Source organism: Rhopalosiphum padi, chromosome 4 (genome assembly GCF_020882245.1).
Source record: "Rhopalosiphum padi isolate XX-2018 chromosome 4, ASM2088224v1, whole genome shotgun sequence".
In the NCBI taxonomy this organism is placed as follows: Eukaryota; Metazoa; Arthropoda; class Insecta; order Hemiptera; family Aphididae; genus Rhopalosiphum; species Rhopalosiphum padi.
The window spans coordinates 36,396,361-36,410,748 of NC_083600.1; the positions used below are offsets into that span (position 1 = coordinate 36,396,361).

Below are 14,388 nucleotides of genomic sequence, written 5' to 3' on the forward strand. Positions count from 1 at the left end.
AAACAATAATTAAAATTATGTTTTTTTTTTGTACTTTTAACAATCAAAAATACACAGATTAAAATAAAAGTTATTCTTTAATAATTCAATTAAATTTTGTAAACAAAACCGAGGATTTAAAATTTTTATAAATTATTCAAATTAATACTGATAAGATTTTTAATGTTTATAAATACAAATACAAAGTAAATCAATTTATAAAAAAAACAAATAAGAATAAATGAATTATAAAAATGCGCTTTGGTAATTAAAATAAATATTTAATTCCACTAATGAAAGTATTCGCATTCAATACATTTAAAAATTAATTAATTACGAAATTATATTTAGGATATTTGGACCACGTGAAAGATCTCGTTTAAGAGATGGTTACAGTAATTTTTCTTTTCTTTTTTTCTGAAAAACCCTATCATCAATGTTCTTCACAGATTAGATCGGTGCTTTTCTTCTCATTTCTTCTTAGAATGATGGCAAGACCTTTTTTTATGCTCTGAACGTGACGTTTTGAGAAAAATATAATTTTATTATTATTAATTTACAGGAGCGCTGTCAGACGTGCGTTAATTAAGCGTTAAGGTTTGGGGTAGGCCATTTATTATTAAATAAAAGGCATTTTGTAGAACAAAAAATAAAAAATGTTTCTTTTGTAAATATCACCGTAAACTCGAAAATATATATATATGTATATATATAAATATTTTAAATATATGACTTTAATATATCACTGTAAAATAAAATCAAGAAACTTTTAATTTCCTATTTTGGAGTGCAGTTTAATATGCAAGGGTTTGGTAACTATTTAATTTTTAAATTCACGATTTACATTATTATTATCTTTTATTTTAATAAATTATTAAGCTCATATATAATATTTAGTCCAAGAAAAATCTGTGCTCAATGTATTTTATAAGCGTTTTTATATTGGATTTTAAATTCATTAGAATTCGCTAATAAATAATAAATTAAATATCCTAACTCACCCAATAAATTCTTGTCGTAGATGATGGCGTCAAGAATTATTAAAATAATAGCTTGGTCAAAGTGTTTCTCTAATAAAATATGGTAGGTAGTTTTATAATAGTGTTTTTTTTATATCTATATACACTAATTTTACATTTTTTCTTTCGTTTTTATAACTTAAAATAAAATAAAATTGAATCTAAATGGAAAAAAGTAATAAAATTATACTTTTTAAACATTGTTATTAACACTATCTAATTAGTATGTTATTATATTATGTAATAAAAAAAATATTTTTACTACCTATTGATAAATCCAATGGTTATAATATGTCGTTATTATCATAAATATTTTAATGAACGAAACTATTAATTCAATATAATTATTATGCTATAAAGATTTATAATATTTCATTATTTCGAAAAATAAAACCGTCCCAGTTACTTCAGCAATATAGACATATCAGGGCAAACCTTCTCGATTTACATGCTTTAATTGTCTAAACTGTGTAGTATTGACTTTACAATTTAAAACAACTAATGTTTAAAAATGAAACGAAATTTTATTTAAAAAATTGAACAAAAAACATATTTTTAATTCAATGTTTAAACGTTAATCAAAATATAATATTATATAATTATTATTACGTTTTATATTCATGTCATTCAACACTCTTTAATTTATAATTCTAGTTTCAAAAGTTTCAAATGATTCTTATCAAAATCGTATGGTAAATATTAAAACTCGAATTGATAAATAATGGAGTCTTCAAATTCCATCCCTCGATTTTTTTTTCGGGGACATTATTGTTCGACACGGAGAAATTTAATTGTGAAGACTTATCATAATAAAAGCTTCAATGTAATACACAGCCACACAGTAGGTACATACTATATTATATTACATGCATAGAAAGCCATTTCTCTTATTTATTTTGTCTTCATTTCGAACCTTAATAATTAATTGGACCGAGGGTGATTTGTTAAACATTTTATAATAAGAATGATAAAAGAATTAAATATTTCTCGTACTTTAGGGTACTAATTCCTTTCGTTTTCACTTCTCTAGGCTATCTCATATACCTATAAACAATAATTATTAAAATAGCCAATAAAACAAATTAGTATTGTTTACTTGAATGTGAGCCATGTTCTTATTACATTTATGACTATTTCATTTTATATTTTACAATTTCTGTTTAAAATTTACTGATTATATTTTAAGATTAAAACTAAAAATATATTTTTAACAAATAAATAGCTATGTTTAATGTTTCTATTGTTAATTATTTTGGATATCATAATGATTATTTAGTGTTCAATTTCCCACTGATTTTAAATGGTTTAGGTGTATTATACACGTATGTACATTATTAATGTGTAATATAATTCTATTTTAAACATTTCATCAAAATAAAAATATTTTGCAAAACATTCTAATACAAAAGAATTTACGGCTTTCAAAAAAATAATGAAAGAGATAATAATAATATTTTATGTACTGAAAACGAATATTTAATACACTAAAATATTTATATCTTATATTTATTATTGCTAACATTTTAAAATAAAGAGGTAGTCAAGTGGGAACCGCTCTGCTATACATTTAGGTGTCGAGTGGTTCACTATTATGTGTGTATTAAATTTAAATTCAATGATATATCATTGTATACGAAAAACGATTCTGAGCGGAAATGGTCTGTCAGCCTATATCACTAAGTATATTCATGATATTTTGTTTTCTTTTTTATGTAACTAAAATATATAATATATATATTTTTACTATATCATTGTTATTAACTCTTGAGTCAATACCACCTTGCCATAAAATAGTGTAAATAAATTCATGATAATATCTTAAAATAAATCTAGATATTTTTAAGATTTAATTTCTTACAATTTATAATAAACGAAAGTCATAGGGTAACCATGGTTACAGAACAATTAATTTAGTAAAAATATTAGATTTGCGTAAAAATTCCCGTTTTCCTTAATTTCTTGTTTGTTTTTATTCAGATTACAAAAATAGTACTGGGAATTTTTAGTTTTGATCACTCTAAAATACAAAAATGTCCATTTTACTATCCAAAACTACCACCAAATCATGTATATAGACACAAAAAAATACATCTTTACAAAATCAATACATTCATAGATCCGCTCAGAATTTAAAATTAATAGAATTAAAGTTTGGCCTTTTGAGATTATTTAAAATACTCTAAGTATAAATATTTTTTATAAAAAACAAATGTTTATTTTATTAGCTTTTAGTCAGTGATTATTACAGGAACATAATTATATACTCGTACACAAATTTAAAAAAAAATAAAATAAAATTGTGATTAGTATACTATTATTGTAACGTGTATTAGTAGTTAAATCCTTTTTTTTATTAGATCGTTATTTTTTTTTTTTAGTTTAGTGCATAATGTCCAGTAGACAATGAAACATTAGTCCAACTTACGGATCAATACGGTATATCATGGCTGACCCGGAGAGAACTAGATTGGTGGTGCTTGGTGATGCTGGCGTTGGGAAGAGTGCAATCTGTAAACGGTTTTTGTACAACTCGTTTTGCTCCAAGTATAAGACGACAGTAGAGGACCTTTACAGCAAAGAATTCAACGTCGGCACAGCCCAACAGCTCAAAGTAAGTTACAATATTAGAGTTATTTAAGAACAAATGTGTTATATATTATTATATATTTTGTAACTTTGGATTTTAAAACTCTTGGAAATATTACTAAGATATATCATTGGTAAATTTCCAAAATTCCGATATAAAATATAAATTATCATTAAATTATTTTATGAATCATATAATTTAGCAGTGTTATATTATGTATATATTATTAAATACATTTATTTAGTTTAAGGATAACATTGGACATTTTATGATAAAGTCATAAATAATACAATGGAATTCGTTTATTAACATAAAACAAGTGTGCAACATATTTTTTAGATCTTAACCATAAAATATGAGCAATTAATTATCATATTTTGTACACTAACAAATTAATACATTAATTAGTCGGACAAAAAGTTTATCAATTGACAACAAGAAATAAAAATTAATTTAATTAATAATCAGTAGACATGTCTCGTAAGTATAGGTACTAATAATACGATACTATAATAGATAAATAGATAAAACATTTGATATATTATAGAAACATTATTATATGGATTTAGAATAAATAAATTCAGAATAAGTGCAGAGCTATAAAACGTGTACATATTTTCTCTAAAATAGATTTATTCACTAAATACCAAGAGTGAATTACTAATACTAATAATCCAATTAAAATAAAACCATACCTTTGCGTTACTATTGCACATTATATTATTTTTTATATTAATATGTATTTTAATATAATTAATTTACCAACCGCGGATATTATATACATTAATTTTATGTTACTCGAATTTCAATGTATTGTCTTATTGGTTATTCTTATTACTACGAAAATCAATATAAACTTCATTAGAATACCTTTCATCTATAACTATTTTATATTTCGTCACCTTGAATAATATTCTTAAAGAATATTAAATTACCACTTTATAAATTAATTGAATTCGTTAAAAAGTAATAATATGGGTTGCAGCTATTATTGTGAGCTTAAAACTTCACCATGTGAACGAGTATGAAAACAAAGATAATTTAATTTTAAATACGTCCCGAATATTATTAATATGCTTATACGTCATTAAAGTTTGAATAATATTATATTGTGTAGTGGTGTAGTGTTATTATTAAACATAATATTTAAAAAAAGTCAAATACATTTTATGTTATATGCACTGGCGTTTTTATGTGTATTAATAATAAATATAATATCTTATAATATTATACATTATTTTTTCAAACTGAGCTACACAAAACGAATACTCGATGTTATTCAAATGTAAACATATCAGTACGTAAAATTAATGTAGCAAATTAAGTGGTGTAGGTACGTTACAACATAACAGGTTATTAATAATAATGATGTTAATAGTTATAGAAATATAATATATACGAATCCGGTCAAATACTAAACGCTATTATGATTATCTCCCGTCAGTCGCCGTGTACTTGTAATCCATATACTGTGTATAATTAATAATAATAACAACGCGCAGGTACAAATAATATGATCAACAAAAGATCCGTTTGTCCGAAATGAAACTAATATCGTTGTTACCGAATGGAAATTCGAGGCGGTCGAATTACGCCGTCTTTCGCGTGTGCAAGTATTATAATATCGTCGTTGAGTAAGTATGCTGCTGACAGACGCCTTACAGCGGGACCCTTGTTTGACGGTTATGATTATTATTATTATTATTATTATTGTTACGTCGACGTACTACATTATATAGTATTGTTTTCAAATCCCCGTGGTCGTTGTAGGTTATATTATACGTAGCGCTGCAACGATCGGGGACATCAAATAAACGTCTTATTTCAAAGACGTGCGACTAAAATCAACCGCCACCGGTCGACGTCACTTCTCTCACCTTCTCCTCCAAACGTAGCTCCGTCATCGCTGCGCGTAACACACCCTTTTAAACCACTCACCACTCACATGCATAGGACGACGTGCGTTTATTGTTATATGACGTAGTAGTACGAATAATATTAGTTGTAGTATAGTACTGTGGGCAAAGACGTTACGCCGAAGTGTCTATAGTTCTATAGTAACTATCATACCCAAAATTCGAGAAAAACGGGAAGCGGTGGAACGAATCGTTTATCTGATACTGAGTGCGAAAATAAAGGAAGATCAACAGAGGCATAGGAACCGGGTGGACATGGACGATTTGTAAAAATTGTAGTAAACAATTGTACTTAACTTATTGTTTGTATATCGTAATGTTAATTCATTATTATGTAACTGTAAATTGTTAATAGTAAATTGTAAATTATTTTTATACGTTAATAAACGATGGAGAACCGTCGGAAAAGCAAAACATAGTCAGTCCTCCACAGGGTCGATGATTCTGGATAAAAAGTAGGAGTAGTAGTAGTAGTGGTAATAGTAGTAGTAGTAATAAGAGAAGGAGGATTGAAGTGAAGGGAGCTTAAGCCCGACGGCCACAACTTCCACGTTATGTGTCACACAAAGGCCCCTTTGTAAAAGTGAACATATACACAGAATGTAGACGAAGGACGGAACTGTGCAGAAGGGTTAATGATTCGATTGAATAGCATTTGCGGGGTTCCAGCGCCGACCATCCATATTATGTACTGGACTTAACCGCACTATTTCAACGACCATTTTACGCGCAGTGCCTATTATATTACAATATAAAATATATATACTGAGTAATGATGTCTCAATGGTATTCACCCCGTCACTTAGATATACGCTTTTTTTCTAATTGGCGTACTATTTTCAAAATCTATACGGGTAATAGAAACCGTATTCGAACGCCCAGTTTGGGCAGTTTGTCATAGTTTTAAACACTTATTGGTTTACTTATTAATTAAAATATAGTCAATTTAAAATGATTTTTTGCTACCTACGGTGAAATACTTCAAAATCCGAGATAGCCAATATTTATTTTATAATGCTAATTTATGTAAATATTTTAAAAGTTGATTTATTAAATTCCGTTATATATTCAAATAGTTAAATAAGTTTTAAAGTATAAAATTAGTCAGTAGGAGGGTATTCAAAAGAATTTGTATTATGACCACAGTGAGATACTCTGTAAATACACTTTTACCAATTAAATAATTCGTTCAAATTCCGATTTTTGGAATTTTTTAATAAACTAATAAAATACTATGTTTAAAAATTCTTAGATTATTTATACTATTTAACGAGTATATAACTTATATTTTCAAATAAAAACTTCCATTTACTTTATATATATAACCAGATAATTTTTTTGAATTCTTATATGTTTAAACGAATGGTTTCTAAGCTATTAATTTTTTGTATACAATTAATCATTATTAGTAATATTAATTAGCATATAAAAATAAATAATAAATATTTAGTCTATTAATAAACTACCATACTAAAAAAAATTTTATCAATTATAAAATGTAAATTAATAAATGAATATATTAATATTAAAATAATTATTATAGTCTAATATTATTATAGTCTCCATATTTGCTAATCATAGATTATTCTTCTTAATACATTTAAATATGTTTTAATAAATTTCAATTTAATTTAGATACACCAAATTTTCAAAACAAAATATCTGCTTAACAATTAACAACAGAAAATGGTAGTTATAATTTAAAAAAAAAATTATTTTTAAAATTTTTTATCGTCAAAATTTACCCATTAATAACATAAAAAACTTAATAATTTTAAATACGATCTTTAATATTAGTATAAGCGCATAAAATTCTAAAAATCAGAATTTAATGAGTTGGTAAAGTGAGTACAAAATGAACATACTTGATGAATCCACCCTACACGTAATGAATTGTCAAGCATACTCAAATATTTATTATATTTAATTGTTTTGTTCATAAACAATGATGTTTGATTTTTGTATATATATATATATATATATATATATATATATATGCAAATATCGGATATAGTTATGTGATTTTTTTTTAAATTTACTGCACAATTAGTCGCGATACTAAATCAACAATTGCTATAGAATAATACTTCAAGTCTTCAATACTGATATCAAAAATGTATTATAGTACGATTATTAGTACTGTAGTGCTGTATACGATTTATTTTAATAAATATTATCTAACTACTAGCATTACATTTCTTTACATATTTTAAAAATTATTATTTATCGATTATTCATGCAATAAACATATTATATTTATTTTTAATAATCATATTGCTTCAATCATAACACACAGTTTATGGAACGATTTTAATCTAAAATTAAATAAAAGCCGGTAATAACTATAGTGAATATCAATTATCAACTTCTTAGTTAAATGCATACTTTATAATGTTGTTTTAAATATTATAATAATAATCATCAATATTTGTTATTTTCAATAATATTTATATTATTTAACATGTGTATACATAAAACATTTAAAAATGTTATTTACGAATGTAACGTAAAATAGGTGAAATAAATCGTAAAGCAACGTCTTTTGTAAATTATATAATAACATTAACGTCCTACTATAAATTCTTAATATTGAACTTACATTTTTGTAAAATTAATATATCAAATTAAATGTATTAAATAACTTTTTTTTATCGTCGAGATTTCGTGTAAAAAAAATATAAATTGTTAATTTCTTTTAACAACAAAAAACTGATTACAATATTAAAGTTTTTTCAATGCACATTAATAATTATAGGCAATAATATGTTTTTTATAATACCAACTTTACTCTTCGTATTTTTTTGTGATGTAATAAAATACCTAAATATTTAAAATATTTTAATGACTTAAATGTTATATTATTCAACATTTTTATTGGTATATTTTTTATTTTTAATAACCTTCGTTTTCTTAAAATTTAATGAAAAACCTGCAGTATATTTATTTTCTTATATTTTTTTAAAAAAAAAAAAACTTATGTATGCTATCTGTAAATAACTGTGCACTTAAGGCCAAAATATTTTGCATTATTTTTTTTATAAATTTTCATGTAAACATTAAAACATCCAAACCTACTATTCGACGGAAGTACCTAAACAAAACACTGTCAGATCAATATTATGTTATCGTTCTACCTCGTTGTTTGTAGGAAAATTGGATAATCTTTTATCGGATTAAACTATCAAAATATATGTATCACCAAATTGGTTTCCAATATTGTAAATTATAATTGGAAAACCGCATCAATTAAAATAAGAAACTCTCGATTAATAAATAGACCTATATAATGTACATTTGTACATAGATACATTTAATTATTCCAAATTAATTCACTGACTCTGACTTATTTACAATTCAATATATATGACTTCCAACTATTAGTCAAAATATTAATATGTATTCAATATAATTACACACCAAATACACTGAATACCGTTTGAAAAAACATCTCTTATACATCTTAAAAGACATTTTCACTTACTATAATAGTACCAATTTATATAAGCACAAAAATGTTTTTAATTCAGATATTTAATTGTTGATTTTGAGTTAAAAACATTTTAAAAGCAATACAGAATTTTTTTCTTACATCCTTTCAGCTATATTTGCTGGTTACATGGCTTCTAACCTATTGTTTGTGGTCAATGCGTTGGTGTGGCCATAATAACAATAGTGTAACATCAAACATTTTAATAATTAATAGCAATAACCGCCGTAGTGTAGGTAACAATAGTTACACTACAAATCATCTCACGATCGTAAACCACTATACTGTTAATGTATGTATACAACAGACATCAAGTTTCCCATTCCATTTCTCTATATTAACTGTGCGTATTCTCTATAATGTCAGTACATCATATTATTACATAACAAATCAATATAATTATTATAACTTCTATTACATAATACCTATTATATGATTCTCAAAAATTATCTATCACAAGATTCTTGGTGTACTTAAAATATATTTATTAAGTATTTTTGTTTTTTGCGCACCGGTAACAATGATATTATTCTAAGGAAAAAGCGAAACAGACAATTAAACAATTCTGGAAAAATGAATTCCATAAATATATAATATTCAATCGTTGCATAAAAATGTTTTCGCATAGGTACCTGCAAAGGATTTTAATTTTAATTTTTTTGTTTCTATACGCTGTGCACGTGCTACAGTTCATGTTTTTGGTATTATATTACGAGTATGAAAAAAAAAATTTAAGTCTGTGTTGAGTAGGTTGATGTTTTACAGTTCGTGTTAAACATATTAAAATCGTCCATATAGTATTGTCTGTACATTTTATATTTAATTTTTTTCACGTTAAACTATTACAAATAACTGTTGAAAAATAGCATTTTAATCCTAAACGTGTATCCTTCATTTCTGCACTGGAAGAACATTTAAATATTTACATTTTAACAGCTATAGGTAGTTCTACAAAATTTTTAGCCAAGACCTTATAAAAACTTTAATTAATTTAAACTTTTAAATTATATTCTATAATTACACTAAGTTATGATAATAATAATTAATGATATAATATAAGTTGAAATATTATTATTGTGAATAAATTTATATGTTAAATACAATTATTTTATAACAGTTATTTGGGTATCTTTAATACATAGGCAAAGACGTTATTAGATTTAACGATAAAGGCATACAGCACATTTCAAACCGAGGATCTTACAATATGTGTAACATTTATATTTCTAAGCACGCATCTGAGATTGTATTATTTTTATAAATAAAACTAATTAAAAATAAAAATAGCACATATATAATGAATATCATTTGTAAAAACTATTCACTATTCAGGATTTTAATACAACAATAATTTGAATTCAACCATAAAAGCGTTTGACAATAATTGGGTAAGAATATTTAATTGCCTTTTTTCAGGTAGGCGGATAAAAAAGAATCAAAATATATGTTGTAGTCTACAAACCACCAAAATAAAATTGAAATTCTTTTTTAGAGCTTAAATGTGGGTCGCGTAACAGAGGACTTACAGAGGACACGGATTTCAACCCCTTGGGTCTCATTTTCTGAACCATAAAGTGTTTATAGAAATATACAGAGTGATTAATTTCTCAAGTATGCTCACAGCATCCCTTAATTATTCATTTATTTGGAAAAAAAAGAAGTTTCTATCGACACAAGGTACTTCTTCAATGGCGTAAAAAAATATAAGTATTTTAAAATATAGTTTTTAAGTATACTTATAAATGATAAAAATCATATGATCAGAAAAATTTGAATAAATGCATAATTATAGAATACAATGGGGGTAAGAATGAATGGTGAATAAGTAGGTGCAAGTTTGAAATTAACTTACTTTTCAAAAAAAAAAAAAAAAAAAAATTGAAAACGCATACTTATAGATATGTATAGGCACGTACCTGTAGGCATATATGGAGAATGGAGATAAAGACTAGAGCCGATATGCACGTAGCAAAAACAGTTTCGTTACATTGAAAATCATATCACGTCTGCGTTCGGGTTTTCTTCACTCGCATACAGTATTTATTGGTCGTTCGTGGACACGATTATCATCTCCAAAGACACAGTCATCTTCAGTACCTACATAATATATATATATATATATATATATATATATGTGCAGGTACCTACATAGTTTTGGACGATATTGTGTTTTCAATATTAAACAACTTTGGAGTTCAATCGATATAACAAATGTAACATTGAATTTTCCCGTAATAAAATGTAATACAATATGAACTGACTCGTGTTTTTAATGAGCGTTATCGAGTTTGACAATACGAGTTTATTTTACCCATAGTTAATTCGCATGTGAATCGCATATAGTATGATAATATAGTTATGTAAAATATACAATTGTATTGCACTAATTGTAGCACAAGTATTCGTCGATTCGGCAATTCCACATGAACTTTGATACGTCTTACTTGCACACAGCTAAATTGAAACATAGTACATTTTTTAAAAAATCATAATCTCGCCATAACCTTGACGACACTTAAAGTTTCATTTACATAAATTCATTATATCATTACAATTTATCTATTCATAACAATGCTATGTAGCTATTTCTATTACTATTTTTATAACTATGTGTCTATGTATTTAATAAATAACTAGAGCCATCAAACTATTATAGGTATATTATTCTATTAGTTGTGTTGGACAACTGATTGCCATAGGTTTTTACTACTAAATAAATCATAATATATTGGTGAATACAGTAATATGATAATTCTTTAGTTAATGTTGTTATTTTAAATAAGTTTTAGTAAGTATATATTTTGCAACGATTCAAATGATTCAATTATGATGCAATACGATGTAACTGAAAATAATTGACTAAATATATACCTTATTGTCTGGTGCATACCTACATTTTTTAACAAGCTAAGAGACATAAAATTGTACATAAAAAAATTAAAATATCCTCTTGATATTAAAAGGAGAGAGGAAGTAACATAACTCGTGCTAGAATAGGCCACTTCCATCTAACACATGCTTACCTTATCAAAAATGAACTAACCCCAATGTGCGATAGTTTTAATGAAACTTAAACAATAGAAAATATAGTTATCAGCTGTCCCAAATATACTGGAGCTCGTAAGATTGTCCTCTAACACTTCACCAACCTCTCGTGAAGAAAATTCTGTCGCAATCAGTGAATTTTTTCACAATATAGGCCTAAGATATGAATTGTAAATTTTCCAGATCATGTTAATATTTGTATTTAGATATAATTTATATTAACAAATATTTTTAATATTACGTAGGCTAAAAACCACCGTAGTGGTACTGTATTTTACCATATATATAATATACATAAATAAATACCTACATTTCGAAAAAAATTAACTTTATAAATAATTTAAAATGCTGAAATACCTATTTATAGTTTTGAAGGAACACAGCGTATCCGGGAACTCTTTTTATTGCACCAATAGCGATATACATACTTATAATATATAATAAACATTTCCAAAAAGAATTTTGGTTAAAGTAAAAATTTACTGAAAAACGGTTTACTTTAAAAACACCATCTTAAAGTGTAAATTTAAAATTTAAAAATAAATACATACCTATGATATTTTTAAATCGGATAATTAATATTACAATTAATAATATGGCAGTTACTGGGAACAGTGTGCTAGTTTTACACTTTATTAAACACAATGTTGTTATTTAAATTTGTTTGTACCTAGTTTATTAGTCATAACTCATAATCGAACTTAAATATTTTAATTTAAAATATTATGTTTTCTTTTTTTTAGTTTTGATTATTTTATATTTTATATTATTAAATGTAAATCATTTGCTTTAATTTCGAAAAAAAAGTTGTTGGAAATGTATTTGTTCAAAATTCTCTAAATTTTCATTGATTCCTAGGCTCTAGGGAAAAACAACAGATTTTCCCGAAATTTTCCCCTTGTTTCTGGAAATGTTTCCGAAATTTTAATCTCTACTCACAATGAATCTATTTATTAATTTAACATAAATATTTAAATACATACACTGTTTACAATATCAATTATACACCATAAATAATACCAATTCAAGAATGGATATTGATTTCAATATTACATTAAACGGTTGCCCCTTTTGGCCCTTTCTCTGGTTCATTGCCGGTTTCAATATATTAATTTAAATGATAATTTAAATGGTTACCTACTCGGCTACTCCATGCCTCTATGTCTACATAATTTATTTGATAACCATACGTAAATTAATTTTTTAAACAGAAAATAATATTTAAAATCGTGTAACCACAGATGGAAATTGGGTATTGGTACATAAATAATAAACCTATAAATAGTAAAATTTATTTTTAAAGGTGGAAAAATCTATGTCGTATAAAAAAAATGAGAGGTAACTATTAGTCAGCTTACATCACTAAGTATAAGTGATGTATGTATACGGTATGTATGTAGGTTGATTTATTTATTTTTTAAAACAGTCATTTATTATAATATTAACTATTAGTTTTTAGTAAATAATTATTATAGTTACATAATATATTTATGCTATATTCTATTATTGATATTAAATTTTGAGTCAATACCACCTTATTGTAAGACAGTGTGAATAGGTTCATAACATAAAACAATAAATAGGTATTTTCTTAAAATCAATCTACATACTTTTAAGATGCCATTGTGTAGTGTAAAAGTTCTGAGTCCCCAAAAATAATGTTTTTAAGTTATAATATAGAAATTAATATCGTTATTAATCTTTAAAATATACAATTTCATCCAAATTTGAACTTTAAATGTCTATAAAAAATAATTTTTTATGTGTATTATTAGATTTTTTTGAGTATAAATTATTTATAAGGAATATTGTATTACATTTTCAAACCTTAACTATAAAAGTTGAAGATAAATAAATAAAAATTTGTAAAGGTATTACAATAAAACACTCGTTGTATTTCAATTGTCATGGTCTAAACGAATTTTGTCAAATATTAACAATTTTACGAATTTTCAATATCAAAATAATTTGCTAATTTTCGCGATTTAGATGAATTTGTTAAAGTTTTAACTTTGAAAGCTTATAAAATTTGTTTCACGCTCTACTTTTTTTTTCATTCATAACAACATAAAAGGTACCTGTTTGTATTACATCTTTAAGTTTTTGGACCAAGCAAAAAAAATGTTATTAACATTTTTTTAAATTTTTTTTTTATTTTATATAATTTTAAACGGGCCAGACCCAATTGCAAAGAAGAGCACAAAACAATCAAAAACATTTATAGAAAAACTATTACTGATTATACTGTATTTGAATATACTGGAAATTTTTTATTTTTAATCTCTCAGAGTACCAACTAGATCCAATTTTCTACCAGAATTTTTCCAAAGTTAAAAATCAAAACATTTTTACTAT

The 14,388-nt window shown here is 25.0% G+C and overlaps 1 protein-coding gene across 3 annotated transcripts in view; it reads left to right on the forward strand.

Moving 5' to 3' along the window:
• LOC132930158 (ras-related protein Rap-1b) overlaps positions 1 to 14,388 on the forward strand; it is a 164,308-nt gene that overhangs the window by 129,868 nt on the left and 20,052 nt on the right. For all 3 annotated transcript variants that reach the window (XM_060995862.1, XM_060995861.1, XM_060995860.1), the window contains one exon: positions 3,377 to 3,609. In XM_060995862.1, coding sequence (XP_060851845.1) covers positions 3,442 to 3,609 — 168 coding nt within the window. In that variant the 5' untranslated portion in view covers positions 3,377 to 3,441. The remainder of the gene's footprint in view (positions 1 to 3,376; positions 3,610 to 14,388) is intronic.